General features: G+C 36.7%; 1 protein-coding gene and 1 non-coding gene across 8 annotated transcripts; one reads left to right on the top strand and one right to left on the bottom strand.

Moving 5' to 3' along the window:
• The first annotated feature begins 1,333 nt into the window (after positions 1-1,333).
• On the top strand, positions 1,334-19,417 carry LOC127872992 (uncharacterized). Of its 7 annotated transcripts, none has more exons than XM_052416531.1 (5): positions 1,334-1,469; positions 6,621-8,840; positions 13,328-15,259; positions 15,405-15,562; positions 16,137-19,417. In XM_052416531.1, exons 2-3 carry the CDS (start codon positions 8,726-8,728, stop codon positions 14,254-14,256), a joined length of 1,044 nt encoding a protein of 347 aa, XP_052272491.1. In that variant the 5' UTR covers positions 1,334-1,469; positions 6,621-8,725; the 3' UTR covers positions 14,257-15,259; positions 15,405-15,562; positions 16,137-19,417. The 7 variants fall into 7 exon arrangements, with proteins under 7 accessions (XP_052272491.1, XP_052272494.1, XP_052272493.1 ...); XM_052416534.1 differs by having other exon boundaries at positions 13,328-15,562; positions 16,137-17,076; positions 17,367-19,417; XM_052416533.1 differs by lacking the exon at positions 15,405-15,562 and having other exon boundaries at positions 15,834-19,417.
• Positions 4,862-4,951, bottom strand: Trnaf-gaa (transfer RNA phenylalanine (anticodon GAA)). Its single transcript is given in 2 exon segments — positions 4,862-4,897; positions 4,915-4,951. It is a non-coding gene; the product is annotated as a tRNA-Phe (tRNA).
• Positions 19,418-20,553: the final 1,136 nt, after the last annotated feature.

The raw sequence follows: 20,553 nt of genomic DNA, 5'->3' as shown, positions 1-20,553 counted from the left end.
AAACGCTGTGATTTACAGTGAAGTTGAATCAGATATTGCATCTTTATTTCTAAAATCTGTATCAGATTTTTTAACTTAATTTAATTATTGCCGTAGATTTCGTTATCAATTACATATGTACATGTACATCGTTCAAAATTGGATTTGATTTTTTATATTCCGGTACACGTTATTTAGTATTATTTTCATTTTTTTGCAGTGTGATTTAAGAAAAAAATATTATGGTCAAACAACTGTCCATAGTGAATGTATATGGAAACGTTATTGTGTTTGTTGTAAACGCAGGTGTTAACACGACTGCGCATGCGCAATGGGTGTTAAGATTATCAGTATCATGTATCGATGTTCTCTAAATAATTCAATAGGGCATATGAACGACATTTCGTGTAAGTAACGACAAGGATTTAAAAAATACATATGCCTATTTCACGAATTTATTTTTATTTAGAAGCCCTCTATCAATTATACATTAAATAGGTATTGAATCATAAAACAAATACTTTGAATGTCAACAACACGTGTTGGATTGTGTTCAGGTCCAGTACAAATGCGAACTCACGCAAATGTTTGTGAGCCAAAAGAAAATAAGGACTCTACGTGCATATACTTATTTAGATAAATATATTTTAAAATATTTCTTCACATATCTCAGAGAACTCAAAATAAATGTTTTCTAAAATGCAAGTTTTTTTATAAAATTAAAATGATTGCTCTCTTAAAGTCGCCGACGCAACCGTTTAAAATCATGGCACACATTACGATACCTTACCTTGTCCTTGACTAAAATTAAGTGTCTGTAAATATTGAATGTCGGCAATCAACTTAATCTACACATCTTTAAGTAATATCATACCGAAAATTGGGACACACGTCTGTGAAAAGTTTCGGATATGTAGATGAATGATATGTTAAACTTTATTCAGAGCGTTGTGTCATGTTTTGGTTCGTGAAACGGAAGTAAGAACTAGAATCTACTTGATAATTCAAAAGCAAAGGTGTTATGTATGTATACGTTAGAGTATTAAAATCAAGAAAGATATAGAAAATATCAATGTTTTTACACGGAAAATTATTCAAGATAATGCTAAAATTGAATGAAATTTCAATTTATATGATAGGAAAATAACTACAGCTGACTATCGGACATGTGCATGATACATGTGTATTGAGACATAACTAAAGGATACTAAACATTTGCTTGTCGTCTCTATATATTGGAAATAGGAAAATAAATACAACGTTGTGAAAAATCGGACGTTTATTCTATATACTTCAAATAAAAATACATCACATATCAGACATATAAAGCACCAGAAAGTTGTTTGGTAAATCACGTTTAAGCGTTGGTTGTCAGTTTAATCGTTTGCAATGCATAGAACCGGAAACGGAAGTCGCTACTGCGGACCGGATGTTCTAGCAGTGGCAGCAGTTACGGCGATGTTTTTTTGGATCTGGTAGCTTACAAACAGGTAGTAAAGGACATAACTATACAGTCTTTTATACACATCAGTGTTTTATAACATACGTCATAAACATTATGTAAAAGTTCATGTTTTCTGTACTAAAACGGGACGGATCCGTGCAAACGTTCCATACATGCGTATGGTCATATGAATGCCGCGCTGTGTACAGGGCTTATGCTTTTAGCAGAGGAACAACAGTTTAAATGTTTATTGTGTAATTCATTAACACGCTTATTTAAACCGTTCCCGGATATTATTCAGCAAGTAAATTTCCATGTTCATGCCCATAAAAAATGCAACTTGATACTATAAATGAAAAACAATTGACAAAAAACAACAACAGCAGAATGTCAAAATCTTTCAATAAAAAATGCAAAGCGTACGCCTGTAATTGAAATACCCGTTTGTCTCTCGCAACGTGAATCCAGATGTGAGTGCAAGATTAACTGAAAATGCCTTTAATCATGTTAATGGTTTCATTTAACCTACCCACCGAAATCATTTACATTGGTTGAGTTACACAAGTTCATTAAGACGTTCGTTTAGACGTGATCTATACATTAAGTTTCGTTCATATTTCTCGAACTTTAATGCTGCCTAGGTTTATTGTTTACCCTTTGAATATCGTATTTCCGGAGCGCACTGTGCTATTATTTTCGTTGTTAATTGTTTTTGGGGAAGTAGCCCTGTACAAATCGTGTATAATATACTTGCGCTGGTTCCTAATCCAGGTTTATATTCGCCAACCCTTGAGCATTATGTTCCTTACTATTAATATCACTATCACTCACTTTGAGTAATGCATTTAGAGTATAAGACGATTTCAATTGTATAAAAAAAACACCGCAAAAACAAACCTTTACTTAGGGCTCAACTTAAAATATCTCTTTCTATACATTTAATAGACTTTGAATACTTGAATTCGCGTTTATATCGGCATGAAACAAATGTTAGTAAAAAGTATTGCGCCGTTCGGATATTATGACCTTTGTCATGCTAAAATGGGTCTTAAGCCATATTCTGAAAGCGTTGCTCCAAACCCGCATGTGAACTTTGTCTGGTAAGGAGTGACCCTGTCCGCTATAAAGTCACACAAGGTCACGTGGCCTGTGCAGTCCGCACAGGCTAATTAGAGACGACACTTTCCGCTTTTATGGAAATTTTCGTTTAAAGTAGGTCTGTTTAAATGAAAATCCATGTAGGCGGAGAGTGTCGTCCCTGATGAGCCTGTGCGGATTGTAAATGCTTATCTCGGATGAAACATAAAGCAGATGTATTAACCCATTTATGCCCAATGGACTCTCCCATCCTTCTAAATTGGATCAATTTATTTCGAAAATTAGTGATGTCTAGTATACTTATTTCTATATTTAGAATATTTATTACTGAAAATCCTTTTAGCAAACAGCGCAGACCCAGATGAGACGCCGCATCATGCGGCGTCTCATCTGGGTCTACGCTGTTTGCAATGTCCTTTTTTCAGGACGCTAGGCATAAATGGGTTAAGCCCAATTTCCCCAGAACTAGGTCCATATGTAGGTGAAGATATGCACGAGAGATAAAAACAATTTTCAGAAACACAAACTGTCAATGGCGTATGTCGGATAGGATTAATAAAATGGTTCAAAAAGACACCTTCTTTAAATAATGTTTGGTAATACAATGGTAATTACTTTAAAACAGTGATTTATGCGTCTTTAATATTCGTGAATATTCGTAGTTAAACGCTGAAAAAATCACAAAGAAATAATGTTGGGTAATAAAATGGATCTTTCTTTAAAACAATGATTTATGCGTCTTTAATATTCCCAATGAAATAAATGACAGATATTTAACTATGAAAGCATACATTCTATATTCATTATGTTAGTATACAAGATAAGTATTGATGCAAAGCATCAAAGGGCGTCGGGAATTTCAGTGTAAAAGGCACTCAATGAAGTTACATGGAACGATTTTTTTTCTACTATAAATATTAATATATTGGCCGATTATTTTTAACAAAATAGAAAAAGATACTGGTATAACCATTATCTATAATTTTGTGTTATAACCCCCAAATAATCATTATTTATGATGTTGTGTTATAACCCCCAAATAACCATTATCTATGATTTAGTGTTGAAACCCCCAAATATTTCATAGTTCATTTTATTTACATTGGTTTCCTTTTTTTACTGGCATTCGTGTGCAGTTTTCATTATTGAAACAGAACTCTGTAGGTTTTTAAAAATCTGCTTCATCTTGTAAGCGTAATTTCATATTTTTCTCAACTTCAAGGGGAGATGACTCTGAACGTATTCTTACGTTGCTCATTTACGATAGGGGTTGAGTACTCATTGATATGAAAACACTGTAAAAGTTTGAAAAAAAATTGAATGAAAACTGTAAATTGCATAAAGAAGCTGCATTTCACAATACTTTGAAATTCAGTAAAAGATCATAATAGATTTATTGCTCCGATATTTATCATTTTCAATAGGGTTCGAGTTATACCGATATAAAAACATTTAACAAGTTTGGAAAGATTCAGACGTAAGTTGTGAAATCTTTTAAACAAGTGGAAATTGTTTATTTTGTCAAATCTAATAGAAAAAATCTGGACTTATTGTCCCGATGTTTCTCATTTTAAATGAGGTAAAATGCTCATTGATATGAAGACACTGTAAGTTTGGAAAGAATCTGATGAAACATGTTGACATAATCACCTAACCAAGCAGTTTTTCACTTTTATTTTTAAATTCAAAGAGACATAATTCTGGACTTATGGTCTGATATTGCTCAAATAGACTTTGGATTTGGACCTCATTGATAAAAAAAACCTGTGCAAGTTTGGGAACAATCGGATGAAAATTTTGGACTTCGCACAACGATTTCAAAATTTCTCAACTTCTAAGGAAGATAACTATGGACGTAATGGTCGGATAATGCTAAAGGGCCCATACTACCTGGAAAGTATACGTGTCGCGCTTCGCGCTCTATATGTGGTTCTTAAAAAAAACTCCGAGGAGTGCTTGACTCTAGGGAAACGGGTTGATGGGGCACAGCTTCCTTTATCGCAACTCATTGCTACAATCAATAATACGTGTCGCGCTTCGCGCTCTATATGTGGTAAGGATAGTACTGAAGGCCTTTGATAGACAACCATAAAAATACATTGATAATAGATGTGTTGTTTGCATTTATTTGTTAATATATAAACACGTGTTTTTTTTTTTAAGATATTTAAGTGATGTAAGAAATTTTAATTAACGTTGTCACCACGCTGCATCCATTAATTTTAATAAAAATGTCCAATTGTAGTAAAGTGGATTTTAAAATGTCTACATAAAATAAAGCTTTATTATATTTATTAACCTGACTGAAAAAAATTGTCAGCCGCCGAACTGTTCCGTTCGTGCCGGAACCCGGGATTGAACCGGGGACCTTTAGATGATTGTTGCGAAAACAACTTCAGTCTAACGCTCTCCCAACTAAGCTATTCCGGCTGACATCAGTTATGTACTGCTATTTGGTAAAGTTGTGTATAGCGATCGTTATTATATGTCTATCAATAAACTAATACATTGTACATTTTCGTACCACTTCGCCTTCCAATAAACTTGCTTGCGCGATAGGTCGTCAAATATCGTACTACATTGATTCTCCACTAAATAAGCAATTTAGAAAAACCACAAAATAAATATATTTTGATTATGTTTTGTTTTTATACAAAACCAGAAAGTTTCGCGTATTTGCCCAGTCCCTGTGATCTTTCCCCTGTGATCAGTTGTGGATCAGTTATTAATTAAAACAATTAGCTTTGCAATTTTTGGCAATAAATGTAATTAATGTAATAGGCACGAATGCAGTACTTATTTACACTAATTTACACAAAAAATCACCACTATGCAAGATGTTATTAAAACAAAAATATATACATTGATCCGTAAAATAACTTCTCCCCCCATAAGCGGAAACAAAAATGCATTACATACTAGTCGCCGCTCTCCAGAGCGACGCCAATTATATAATATTGATTCAAACAGGGCATTTAACGGCACCAATTCAATTCTTTGATGACCAAGAAGACATATGGTAGATGTTTGCTTTATTGTGGACGGCAGACTAAATATTTTGCGGCAATAAAAGTTGGAACTATGAATGTAATAAGCTGATAACTTTTGTGAAGTGTTTTGTGTCATACTTTATGCACAACATATGGTAAATTGAAAGGATTCCATTTGTGAACCGAACCACGGTATGAGGAAAACTTTAAATACATTTTCCTTAAAATTTTCGTTCTCGTAAAAATTAAGTCGAATAAAAAATGTTCGCTGAAGTTAAAGCGTTGTGTTCAACGTTTAATAAATACGTGTTTGTTAAACATCTGTACGTAATGAATCGATGTAGGATTGACTGATCTATCGAATGAACAATAACAACATTATTTGCGTGTTCGTGAATCTCTACGCCACCGTGACAATTTGGTATATATGTAGTCAACTAAATTTATCCTTTTTTTCGAGTGTTTGCCACTTAACCCATTCATGCCTAGCGTCCTGAAAAAAGGACATTGCAAACAGCGTAAACCCAGATGAGACGCCGCATGATGCGGCGTCTCATCTGGGTCTACGCTGTTTGCTTAAATGAATTTCTGTAAGAATTATTCTAAATATAGAAATAAATATACTAGACATCTCTAATTTTGGAAATACGTGGATCCAACTTAGAAGGATGGGAGAGTCCACTGGGCATAAATGGGTTAACAACAGTATTTTATTCATATGACGGCGACCAGTTGACCAACACACGTCTTTGGTGTACCAGTACCAAATGCACAGACTAATGCCAGTGACTGACCACTACCCTGCTTGAATCCATCGTCGGTTACCCACGACTAATTCATTCCGTAACTCTCAAGCATTGCTGGAGAGTAACGGAATGAATTAGTCGTGGGTAACCGACGATGACTTGAATCAAAAGGAAATAATAACCGTAAAAAAGATTTCATAACCATTCCTAACACAAGTTATATGGCCTGGTCGCAGACTGAACCCACGTCGATCTTCGAATTTGTATTACAGCACATAAATGTAGCCAATAAACATGTAAATCCTTATTCTCAAAATGATTGTTACGGTGTTATGTTATTTATACTTTCTTGGTTTTTTTTAGAAGCGCTGCCGTGTTCGAAAACGGTGTATCTAGGCGAAGGCACTGGCCTTTACTCCGGATCGTTGAACTACACCACTAAACCAATGACAACCGTGTCCTGCCTGATGACCCTTCAACCCGACAACGACAGCGTTATAAACTACAATCTGCACAAGGTGTCGATGCAACCCCCACTGTGTTTCGGAAGTCGTTGCGGGTGCAGAAACTCCCTGACGATCAAATCGAGCCATTTGGGTCAAACCGACGTTAACACGTATTGTTCCCAATCGTCTATAGACACGAGAGATTACGTACGGACGCTCGGTAAATATGTGGAGTTTAATGTCAAGGTCGGTGTGGAAAACTATACAGTTTATGTAGTGATCTTTTTTTAAACGGCAGCTTCTTGCCCGTGGTAAATTGGGCTTGCAGTAATATTGACGGTGACATGGGTCGGCCTCCCAGCTTTGCGGAATCTGTCCAGGCATGATCGCCCGTGCCCGTTGTGCATTGATCACTGAACGTTTCAATTTTTTGCTGTATTTCATTAAGATATTCAAGACCGTTGATAACGTTAACTTTAGATCAAGGATAATCTTTCGTATTTATCTATTGGTTATAGTTGCTATGATAAAATGTACTGTACATATCGTGAATACATGAATCCGTTTGCATATTGGTTTCTACGAGGTGGGACGAAATGTTGCAATAGTGTATCAAACGTGTTGTCGCCATGTCCGAACACGTTGAAGTGAAAAAGCAAAGCTACATGTATATCATGCACAACTCAGAACAAAAAATGCGTTTAGATCTTTGTATAAAATAATAAAATAAACAAAAGTATGTGTTTACATACGTATTAAAGAAGTATTAGAATTGTGCAAGGCTTCTACGTGTTGACATGTTGTTTTCGACGAAGAGAATATGAGATAAAGGTTCCCGGTGTGCCTTTAAACAACAGTCATGGAGAGCTTGATATTCACAACGTCATTTCCGGTCACCAGACTTTGAGGGATTACCGAGATCACATGCGACACATCTAGGTGTACTTGGATGGTACCGGCACCGCTCGGAAGAAAGACTAAAGAGTGACGAGTTACAGCTGTTCGATTTCGGATGCTTCTTGTCCTTGTTTTTGAGCCGCGGTGGTGTTTGTCTATGTATGTTAAGTCTTAAAATTATATATATGGTGATAAATGCAGGTAGAGCATCATTAAAAAGATAGGTTGATGTATTTAGCTATGTATGCCATTTTGTCAATTACACGACTGCTTAACATGCGAACACGCCTTAATAGTAAGTCACATGTACTACGTAAAGGCACTTGTCTCGAGTACGTTTTGAAACAGTAACTTTCTATAAACTACGCTAATGGAATTCGACTGACTCTCACTGACTCTTAAATCGCGAGCCCTTTCCAGTCAATGGCAACTGCGCACCGACCGTCAATAGCGGATACACGTTTGGCATTTAATTTGTCAGTGAACAAGTCGCAAATGCATGTGGTCGTGATACAATCAGCATATGTCGTTTTAGCGATAAGTATTAAGTCTCGACAATAAAAAGCTAGCTGTAAAAACATATAACATATATTTTACCTCCTTCTTAAATATTTATTGGCTGATAACCATTTGGCAATCAGCAATTCGAACATGACCAAATAGCAGTAAGCAGTTTTCATTTAGCATGCCATCTTAGTCTTCCATACTTAGGTAAAAAACAACTGACTACTGAAACCGGTTTAAACTACCTATGCTATAATGCTTTGTATCGACCGTATCAAGGTGTTGACCCTAGTTAGGCTAGTATAAAGTAGTTTTATATTTTCGTGTATGTGTTAGTCATATGGAAAGTGTTGGGTAATTTATATAAATCAAGTAGGCCCTACCTGATTGTGATTTATCTTTCGCCATGATTACGTTTTCTATAAATAGAAAGTACACGAATTTTACCTTAATCGATACACGGATGTTTTAAGTTAAATATTAATATATATCAATAAATGCGGGATTTAATGCATTCATCGACATGAACGTTTATATATTTATGAAAGGAACATATTTTATCGTATTTATAACCAAATGTGATTTCTAACGGATCATAATAAAACTTGTGCTTCTTAAAAAATGGAAGTTTACGAAAAACTCGGCTGTTCGTGTACTAAATTTAAGTTAAAGAAAGCATTACATTTTGTATTTGTGTTACATCTCGGAACATGTTTAGTCTCATCGAATCCAATATGTGAGTATTTAGTTTATAATAAATTATAAATATTGTTCATAATTATATTGATAATTATGTTGTTATACAGCTATTGATCTCTGTACCTGTTTCTGCAACGATCGATATATACATGTTTAATGAATGTCGTCTGTGCCTGCAGGAAAGTATGGCGTGTCAATATGGACAAATCCAATATTTTCGTGTGTATTTGTGTGTGTGTGTTAAAGTTTTTTTTAATGTAATTTACTCATATACATATTTCAAAAATCAATATGTATGTGTTAGACTGTTGATTTTACGTAGAAAACACACGTTCATATTTGTATTGTATCATGTGTGTTCTGGAACTTGATATATGTGCGCAATATATCCATTATTATGGTCGTCATATTCTGATAATTGTGTTCTATAGTTTAATTTACACTAATCTTGTTTAGCTCGGTTGCATTTAAAGTACTTACTAATTATTTGAAACGCTCTCGAGTCCGTTTCTTGGGCCTATAACCAGTACTCGGTGTCTATGGGGGTGGGGGGTGGGGAGGATCTTAAGAGCGCTCCCACAGTGGGGATCGAACCCGACGGGACCTCTCGGTCGCTAGGCGACACCCTATTCAGAATACCACGAGGACCTCGTGGTATGTAATTCACATAATTATATATATTTTACACGAGGTCAAGCTATTTTTCAAACTTTGTCGCTGTGGTGTTCCGTTAATGAAATACTGTAAAATCATATTATTCGTTAATATTGTGTGCGTAAATTCCCGAGACTTTGTAGATGACGGAAATAATAAAATAATGTATGTTTTAAACAACTGTTTATACGGACCCAAAATGACGCGTTTCGAGTAATACCATTGTCGCTGGCTAGATTCATTGATACGTACACTGATGGTGTATTTGAAAACTATCAACAAGCCTGATCATCTGACCTCATTTTGACATTGACATTTATTTTCTTTAGGACGGAGACTAATTCAGCATGTCCCAATTCTTCGATGCCCTCGAAATGACCAGTTTCTTCTAATGGCAATACCCCTTGCTGCAAAACTTTGAAACTTGTAACATGGTTGTTACTCATGAACACAATCAAAACACCCACATCACCTTACCTAATTTAAGCTTGAATTGGTCCTACGTTTGGACATAAACTTTCCCAATATACCACTGAATAAATACTGACAAATCTAGCACTGGGGAAATATGTAGTTCTTTGTTCATGCTATGAGCTTTTATGAGTACATACGTATAGCTCAGAGTTCTTCTTAAATCAAAGCGTTGAAGGCACTGAATTTGTTCGCTGTTGTATAATCTTAGACTCAACTCAGTTTTCAAAATTATGTTAAGGCTTTTTCTATCGCAAGTTTGAAATAGCCACAACCAATTTAAATGTATAAAGAGTGTGTCTTAAAGCACAGGTCGAGATGTTGTTGTTTTTTAAATCATTGATACAGCTAATCAGTGTGCACAGGCTAATACTTTTGAATACATACGCACTATGTTGTGTACCAGTGGGAACTATAAACAGGCAGATGCGATGCTTAGCAAAGCATTCGTCGTCTGCTTGATTTTACTGCAGTTATCCACACAGGCAGTCACGGGCTACGGTTCCTAGCTTAGTTAAGCCCATACTGATTTGCAAATTGCCTCTAAATTATTTGTGAGCTAACGCAGTCAAATAAAACACGAAATTCCATGAAAAAAAATATGTCTCACGTATGTCTTTAAAATCGAATTCAATCAACCTAATATATCGTAACAAACACAATATCTGTCATCATCGATATAAATTAGAGTCATTTGTAGAGAAATACTAAAAAAAAATACACAAAAAAAACGTTATCAAAACGACAATAGTTTATGTTGCTAATGTTACCGATTAAAGATACCGGGCGGCACGTTTCTATGAACAATCTCGGTACCAGTTACAACTCCCAGCGACCCGAAGTGTCGATAGCTAGAAGTTGGATTATTGCAACTAGGGACGCGTTTATTGAACGCAGCATCTTGTTTTCCATTTGCATCAAACGATTTGAACATAAACAGAATTAAAGTGACTTCTTCACAGATTGATATATTTTACTATGTGTCAGTAAATGCCTTAGATTGCTATATTCTAACATCGGATTTGTGAAGCTCCATTACAATAAAAATTTAATTAAAGAAAGAGAGAACAATCAACATTGTTAACCGATTGGGGCTTGAACCAGTTTCCTTTAGATAAAGGTCTATTGCCTTAACCTCAGGTGCTTTCCGTATGTATGGATGCAGTTGATGCTTTAAATAACTGTTTTAAATGTTGTAACCAAATTTAACTAAAGCAATAGCACCTTCAAAATTATTAAATCCTTTTAACTTTAATAATAATATTTTATTGCATTTTCTTTTCGTATATGGATTCATACAAATATACATATGTTGCATAGTGCATAGAGTAGATATACTACAAATTGATGTTATCGAATGTATAGAAAAAAGCAAAAGGGTTGGGTCACAAGTTTTAACAACATTAGATGACGACGGACCCTTCCCATTATTAAATCGTTTCCATACTAGTATAAGTCTGCGTCATAAGTGTTATTTTTCTCCCCGATTTTCAGCATTATTTTATTTTTTGAATCAATGACAAAACGTTTGAAAACCGTCATTTTGACTAATTGTGAACTAGTCCGTTTTAATGCACTTCTTTTTGAAAGACCTGATTTTCAATGAAATACGTTCAAATATGAAAATGGGTCCTTTTCGGATTCAAATATTTTCCGTGGACTTCGGGATTACTTCGGCTGTCAAAAAATGACATGCACGCACCCGCACCACCCTTCTTACACAGCAAATCGTGAGTGGGGCGTGAAACTATTATTTCTAGTAATGTATAACATAATCATGCATAATTGTCAAAACAATAGGTTTTACACAAACATGTCGGGTTAACAATAATCTGTCGAAGATATAAGTAAATACATTTAAATCGTAGATATAGTAATATACCGGTAGTAAGGTTTTCACTGAGCTCCTGATATGAAAATGTTAAGAATTACCTTTTCCTCACAAATATCATAACTACATCGAAAATTTGTTAATCTTAAACAATTGTGTTCAATCCTGTCAATTTACCGAAACGTGAAAAGGTCCCTTTAAATTCTTAGATCGGTCTACCCACGAACTCAACGAAAATTAATGTCCCACGATTATCAATGAGTTTGCAGTTAGAAGCAAATCTATCGTTAAACAACAGTCCTGATTCGGATACCGGGACATGTATATTGCATATTATAGTTAGACCACAAAATCACCGAATGTTATAATTACTACCCATGAATCACTTTAACATGCCTAGATACATGTAGAGCTTAAAGAACGGCAATATGTTGATCTAGTTGCAATAATCCAACTCCCAGCTACTGATCCTCCGGGTCGCTGGTATTCAATACCCAGCTATTGACCCTCCGGGTCGCTGAGATCCAACACTCAGCTATTGACCCTCCGGGTCGCTGGGCGTTGCAACTGGTAACCGCATTTTTATGTAAAGTGTTTAATAGGTAAAGTGAGCAACAAACACTATTTTCGGGCATACATAACCACAAACAAATCATAAATATATCCCTTATGCGAAAATTAAAACAACTTACTAAATATGGTGTACTCGCAGAATAATGATGTTAATACAAGTTTCAAACACGTCAACTATTCACCAAAATGTGTTAAGTTTTTGCAATGGAAAACGCCGCGTATTCCGATTTGAAAATATGGTAATTTATACATCGACTAATTTAAACATCGACTAACTTCGAAATCCTCGTGTCTAATAAACCAATCGTGCTACACGGACTACCTCCGGAACATCGTAAAAAATCGAATCGTCCATTCAAAACTTCGACTCTCGGTTTGATTATGGTTTTTATCACCTTTTTTAGCATTTATCTACAAACAACACGCAAATACTTGCATGAATGTAATCTTTATTCACTATCAACACATATCACCATTACCTTTGTTTGACCGTGAAAATGATCATCTCTTGGACTAATACAAATCCATGAGGTCCAAATTATCGGTTTACCCAATATGATGAGTTTTGGCTAACATCAATATAATTCTTTCTTTATTGATACTTTCATTGAAGTTTTCCGTAACACTTTCAAAAGATCGCCATCGCCTGATTACAGTTTAGCTATGGCATTGACCGACCAACTTTCGGACTTGGACTAACATGATTTAATATGACCTTTGGCCTTGAATGAAGTTATGCAGATCTTGCACGCAGCACTCCTCATATACCATAAAAAGTTGTATATTGATCTTATAAAACAATTTGATACGCGTATTTTAATTTGATTGCGATCTTAGTGACCATCTTGAATATCGCAAGGATGACAAAGTTGCATCAAGTTTATATCGAATGGCGCGGTAAGGAATCGTATATTTTTTTTAAACAGCTGTGTACTTATGCGGTGTTGAATCAACTGGCATATTGATTATACGTTTTATTTGCTTTATAATTTCAGTTGTTAACCCTTGCAATATACAAACGAGACTCGGTCAGGCATCCGGAAACTACAGCGGAAAGCTATATTTCTCGAGAGGACCGAATCTTTTACAGCAGCCGACTGACTGCCCTATGACGATAGTAACAGACCCTGATAACGTCATCGCCTACAGGTTCGAGTATCTAAACCTGAACAAACACTGTGAGGATGAAGTCATCGGAACTTGCGATTGCAATAATTCGCTTACTGTGAGTTCTGCTAAAAACGGCGATGCAGCATATAAACAATACTGTTCAGGGGAGAAAATCGACACAATTCATTACTCCGAATCTATAGGTAGCACGCTAGTATTTAACGTCAAAATGTTACCAGACGCATCAGTTAGTCTACAAATTCGGATGTTCACGTTACGATACTTGCAAAATAAAACTTGTGCCAACGATGAATTGTTGTGTTCAAAGGCATGCGTGCAACGATCCCTAGCGTGTGGACCAGACAGACACGAGTATTGTAACAGCCCGAATGAAGTGTGCTCAAGCGTCAAGATTTCCAGTCATAATAGCGGCCTCATTGGCGGCGTCGTCGGCGGCCTAATTGCCTTTCTAGTCATCGCAGTCATCCTAACCTTGTGCCTTCGAGGGGAGAACAGCATCCTCCGGAAGACGTGCTTTAAGCAACAAATCCAGTCGAATTCTAGTCGAGCAAATGCAATATTCACTGTCCATGGGGCGACTCAGGCTGTCTCAACCAGCGGTGCAGGAAACGACAATCAGGCCTATACTGAGTACGATGATCCCCTTGGAAGGGTGACGTTCCAGCCACCGCCCGAATACAGCTCCCTAGAGCACATAGACAGGGCCGGTCGGGGTAACGAGCCCAAAGACGGCGGCGACCTGCCCCCGAGCTACGAAGACGCTGTTCAAAACAGAGATCAGAATAAACTATAAGCGATGACATTGATGTCTGAAATATAATGAAATAAACTAAAATGTTCAGTTTTTATTTGTTTGAAACGGGCATTAATTGTACGTCAAAATCAAACATGTTCATAACAGTCGTTAGGCAAAGTTGCCGTAATCTAGGGAACAAGTAAAAAGCTCAGTGCCTGGGGGTGGGGGTGGGGTCTGACAGCAGAAACAACGACGGTGAACAACCATCGACCTATGGGGACTCTGTACCGACGGGTGTGCCCGTATCGAAGTATCTTTAAAGAAACATTGGGGAGTTCCGTTTGCATTCTTGTTTGCACGAGGTGAGAAGAAATGCTGTGTTTGTAACCGTATTGGCACAGGGCGATATGAATAGTTGCACGACTGTGTCTTGCCCTAGTCAGTACAGAAACGTGTGTTCATATATATTTATATAATAATTCTAAATTGGCTTTTGCTTGTATACAGTCGGACTCGTTATTGCGAAGTCGCCGGGATCAAGATTAATTCTTCGAAATTACGATTCTTCGAGTTAAACATTTCTAGTATTATTATTATCATTATTATTATATTATCATGATCATCATTATTAAAATGTCATTCATTTTTAAATGTTGCAAAAATCAGCATGTTCGGAATACTTAAAAAAATAAGGAATTACTCAGTTAGGTTAAGTGATGTTCAAAATAACGGCGGTCGACTCTGCATTAACATATAGTATCTGGGTAATTGTCCATGCTTTTAGTGTTTCAGAAATCCGGTTGTACAAATGAAATTATTTATTGCATGACTGGATGATATTATATAATTCGTCACTTGTTTTAATATATATATATTTATGTCCCCCTTCGAAGAAGAGGGGGTATATTGTTTTGCACATGTCGGTCGGTCCGTCGGTCGGTCGGTCCACCAGATGGTTTCCGGATGATAACTCAAGAACGCTTAGGCCTAGGATCATGAAACTTCAGAGGTACATTGATCATGACTGGCAGATGACCCCTATTAATTTTCATGTCACTAGGTAAAAGGTCAAGGTCACAGTGACTCGAAATAGTAAAATGGTTTCCGGATGATAACTCAAGAATGCTTACGCCTAGGATCATGAATCTTCATAGGTACATTGATCATGACTGGCAAATGACCCCTATTGATTTTCAGGTCACTAGGTCAAAGGTCAAGGTCACAGTGACTCGAAACAGTAAAATAGTTTCCGGATGATAACTCAAGACTGCTTACGCCTAGAATCATGAAACTTCATAGGAACATTGATCATGACTGGCAGATGACCCCTATTGATTGTCAGGTCACTGGGTCAAAGGTCAAGGTCACAGTGACTCGAAACATTAAAATGATTTCCGGATGATAACTCAAGAAGGCTTACGTCTAGGATCATGAAACTTCATAGGTACATTGATAATGACTGGCAGATGACCCCTATTGATTTTCAGTTCACTAGGTCAAAGGTCACAGTGACTCGAAATAGTAAAATGGTTTCCGTATGATAACTCAAGAAATCGTATGCCTAGGATCATGAAACTTCATAGGTACATTGATCATGACCGGCAGATGATCCCTATTGATTTTCATGTCACTAGGTCAAAGGTCAAGGTCACAGTGACTCGAAACAGTAAAATGGTTTCCGGATGATAACTCAAGAATGCTTAGGCCTAGGATCATGAATCTTCATATGTACATTGATCGAGACTGGCATATGACCCCTATTGATTTTCAGGTCACTAGGTCAAAGGTCAAGGCCACAGTGACTCGAAACAGTAAAATGGTTTCCGGATGATAACTCAAGACTGCTTACGCCTAGAATCATGAAACTTCATAGGAACATTGATCATGACTGGCAGATGGCCCCTATTGATTGTCGGGTCACTAGGTCAAAGGTCAAGGTCACAGTGACTCGAAACATTAAAATGGTTTCCGGATGATAACTCAAGAATGCTTACGTCTAGGATCATGAAACTTCATAGGTACATTGATAATGACTGGCAGATGACCCCTATTGATTTTCAGGTCACTAGGTCAAAGGTCAAGGTCACAGTGACTCAAAATAGTAAAATGGTTTCCGTATGATAACTCAAGACATCTTACGCCTAGGATCATGAAACTTCATAGGTACATTGACCATGACTTGCAGATGACCCCTATTAATTTTCAGGTCACTAGGTCAAAAGTCAAGTTCACAGTGACTCGAAACAGTAAAATGGTTTCCTGATGATAACTCAAGAATAATTAGGCCTGGGATCGTGAAACTGCATAGGTACATTGATCATGACTGGCAGATGACCCCTATTGATTTTCAGGTCACTAGGTCAAAGGTCAAGGTCACAGTGATACAAAACGTATTCACACAATGGCTGCCACTACAACTGACAGCCCATATGGGGGCATGCATGTTTTACAAACAGCCCTTGTTTAAATTTCATTTTGAAATCCGTTATTGTTATATCCAAGGCTTATTGTTGAATTCGTGATTTATTTTTTATCAGTCACACTATAACAGTTTTTTAATAACTTTTGCATGCATTTAGCTTCAATAAACGCATGATTTCAGATCTATGTTCGCAAGAAGAAATTTACCGCCATGCATATGATACGTTTCAATCTATAACACAAATAAAGGAATACCATTTTATTATGCCCCCTTTCGAAGAAGAGGGGGTATACTGTTTTGCTCATGTTGGTAGGTCGGTCCGTCTGTCCACCAGATGGTTTCCGGATGATAACTCAAGAACGCTTAGGCCTTGGATCATGAAACTTCATAGGTACATTGATCATGACTGGCAGATGACCCCTATTGACTTTCAGGTCACTAGGTCAAAGGTCAAGGTCACAGTGACTCGAAATAGTAAAATGGTTTCCGGATGATAACTCAAGAACGCTTAGGCCTATGATCATGAAACTTCATAGGTAGATTGATCATGACTGGCATATGACCCCTATTGATTTTCAGGTCACTAGGTCAAATGTCAAGGTCACAGTGACTCGAAATAGTAAAATGGTTTCCTGATGATAACTCAAGAATGATTAGGCCTAGGATCATGAAACTTCATAGGTACATTGATCATGACTGGCAGATGACCCCTATTGATTTTCAGGTCACTAGGTCAAAGGTCAAGGTCACAGTGACTCGAAATAGTAAAATGGTTTCCGGATGATAACTCAAGAATGCTTACGCCTAGGATCATGAAACTTCATAGGTACATTGATCATGACTGGCAGATGACCCCTATTGATTTTCAGGTCACTAGGTAAAAGGTCAAGGTCACAGTGACTCAAAACAGTAACATGGTTTCCGGATGATAACTCAAGAATGCTTACGTCTAGGATCATGAAACTTCATAGGTACATTGATCATGACTGGCAGATGACTCGTGTTGATGTTCAGGTCACTAGGTCAAAGGTCAAGGTCACAGTGACAAAAGTTGTATTCACACAATGGCTGCCACTACAACTGACAGCCCATATGGGGGGGCATGCATGTTTTACAATCAGCCCTTGTTATGATAAAGTTTCCTAATTTTGGTAGATAGAGATGTATTGGTGTTAATTTAATATTGACTTGTTATATTTCTTCTCTAGATATGTAATAGATATGTAGATATTGACTATGCTCTGTATATGTAGGTCAAGTGGTTAACAGGCATATATCAATGATAGATGATTTTAATTGTTTACGGGAAAACAATTTAGAAACGCCATTGTTAAACAAATTACGTGAATGCAATTTCAACAATCGCCATTTTTACAATTAATTGTATACAATAATTCGAATGATTAAATGCATAATTTATAAGTGTTACCTAAAATTCTACAACCCACAAAAAACACAATGTTACTTTAAATGCCGATCATTCTTGAGCTTGCATTTTGGTTTTGTTTGCAGCAGAGTCATAATTGTGTGGACGAAGTTGCTTGCATCTGTTATTAAATTCCAGTAAATGTCGCAATACATCTATGTCTTAGTCTTTCATGCAACTAATCGATTTTGTTATTTCTACAAAATGGAATGATTTTGTCATACAATAGTTATTGATTTATATTAATTTTTAGCTCGGCGTTTTCGGAGAAACACCGAGGTATTGTCATAACCAGCTCGTCGTGTCGTCTGACGTCCGCGTCGTGCTAAAACCTAAGGTTTTGAACATTGGCTCTAAAATCAAATTGCTTCCACTTTCAAGTTTGAAACTTCATATGTAGATGCACCTTGATGAGGTCAAAGGTCAAGGTCACTGTGACCATTAAAAAAAATTCTGACAAGCTTTCATTTATTCAAAACTGCACCCGTAGCCGAGCGTGGCAACCGTTATGCGGTACTCTTGTCGTTTTTGTCCTCTAAAATTCAATACAAACTCACATCCCAAACAAGACAAACATTCGAAATGCAACTCCTGAATCACTGAATGGTTGCTTTCCCCGCCCAAAATTCGAAGTGCAACTCCTGAATTAGTGAATGGTTGCTCTCCGCGCCAATAAGTCGAAATAAAACTCCGTAATCAGTGAATGGTTGATTTCCACGCCAAAAGTTCGAAATGAAACTCCTGAATCAGTGAATGTTTGCTTACCCCGCCCAAAATTCGAAATGCAACTCACGAATCCGTGAATTGTTGCTTTCCCTGTCCAAAATTGGAAATGCAACTCCTGAATCATTGAATGGTTGCTTTCACCGCCCAAAATTCGAAATGCAACTCATGAATCATTTTTTGCTCGCTTTCCCCGTCCAGTTCGGCAGTTGATCATCCCAATTACGTTCTCACGATAAATCGTCAGTAGGCCTAATTGGTGAGACTTATACATAATTTGATATCTGACTCTCTTATATAACATTTTCTCAAAAGTTACGAACCTTATATTCGCTTTTTATCCTTATAACATGTGGACACACGTGATCATGTAAAAATGTTCTGTTATTTCAAAGACATTTCATGTTTTCATTGAATTGTTCAATGTTTGTTGCAAATTTTGTGTAGTCTCTATGTATTTTGCGATATTTGTTGCTATACTAATAAAGATTATTAGAAGCATTACAGATAGAACTTTAAATTACCCATATTAGAGCTTGGGTACGTTTAATATGCAAAATCATAACGAAATAAATATGTATTCATAATTGTATACTTTGCCATGTGTATAAATAATTTACACAAATACAAATAAATTTGAAAGCTTGTGTAGCTCGATACTTTATTTATTTGATGGGAGGGTAACAATCACGGTTTATCTAGAGTTAACCCATTTATGCCTAGCGTCTAGAAAAAAGGCCTTTGCAAACAGCGTAGACCCAGATGAGACGCCGCATGATGCGGCGTCTCATCAGGGTCTGCGCTGTTTGCTTAAAAGAATTTCTGTAAGAAATATTCTAAATATAGAAATAAATATACGAGACATCCCTTATTTTGGAAATAAATTGATCCAATTTAGAAGGATGGGAGAGTCCACTAGGCATAAATGGGTTTATGCGCAAGCTGTGAGTCCATGAACATGAACATGGAGCCATCTCTGAGGATCAATCGCGTCTGACAATGCATGATGATTATATCGATCAGCCCGCTGCAAAATGATAACTACTTTCCCCGTATGACGGGTTATTACAGCCCGTCAGTAATAATATTCTTCCCCTATACGCTCGCTGAGGTCGAAGCCGTCCCGTTAGATAAATTCCCTATCATGGTTGTCATAATTTCCAGGAACAAATTCGCTGCTAATACGGTTACAGCGGGAGTCATTAGTTTTGTTACAACTAGCGGTCGTGCTCTGGAAGCTTATTTCCCGCATTTCCAAAAGCTAATATGTCATTTGGAATTAAACGAAACGGCGCGAAATGGGATAATTACAAACCGCTTTTGTGACAAATTTCTCGTGGCGGAGGCTCATTTCCCGCGAAATAAATTCAATTAGACAGGAAATAGGGAAAATAGGATTTGGTTAAGTGATCTTCGCGGTGTTCAATTAATTTCTAAGTAGTTCGTATTGGAGTTAACACACTTTTCGAGCGATGCGCCGCTGTTTTATTGCATTAAAGCGATATTTCTGATTGGAAATAATAGAAAGTAATTACAAGCGCACACTTGTTGACTTCAGTCAATGTTAGACCAATTTATTGGAATATGACGTCTTTATTACTAGAGCACTTGCGCGGGAGCAAAATATATCAACTTATGGATATTTGACGTTTTTACCACAATGACACTTAATTCTATTGCAACATGTAATTGTTTGGAAAGGATTTGACAATTTAAAAAAAATGTATAGAAAGTTACACGCCTGAGCAACATACGATTCTTAATCAAAGGAAAGAGAAATTAA

Source organism: Dreissena polymorpha, chromosome 3, assembly GCF_020536995.1.
Source record: "Dreissena polymorpha isolate Duluth1 chromosome 3, UMN_Dpol_1.0, whole genome shotgun sequence".
Taxonomy (NCBI): domain Eukaryota; kingdom Metazoa; phylum Mollusca; class Bivalvia; order Myida; family Dreissenidae; genus Dreissena; species Dreissena polymorpha.
The sequence above is the reverse complement of the archived record's forward strand: the minus strand, read 5'-3'. Positions and strand labels throughout refer to the sequence as shown.

What these genes read in the sequence shown, in the direction of transcription:
- LOC127872992 (XM_052416533.1), top strand. Translation starts at nt 8,726, where the DNA reads ATGGAAGTTTACGAAAAACTCGGCTGTTCGTGTACTAAATTTAAGTTA. An exon ending in AGTCTCATCGAATCCAATAT is followed by an intron (nt 8,841 to 13,327) that starts GTGAGTATTTAG and finishes TTATAATTTCAG; the next exon opens with TTGTTAACCCTTGCAATATA.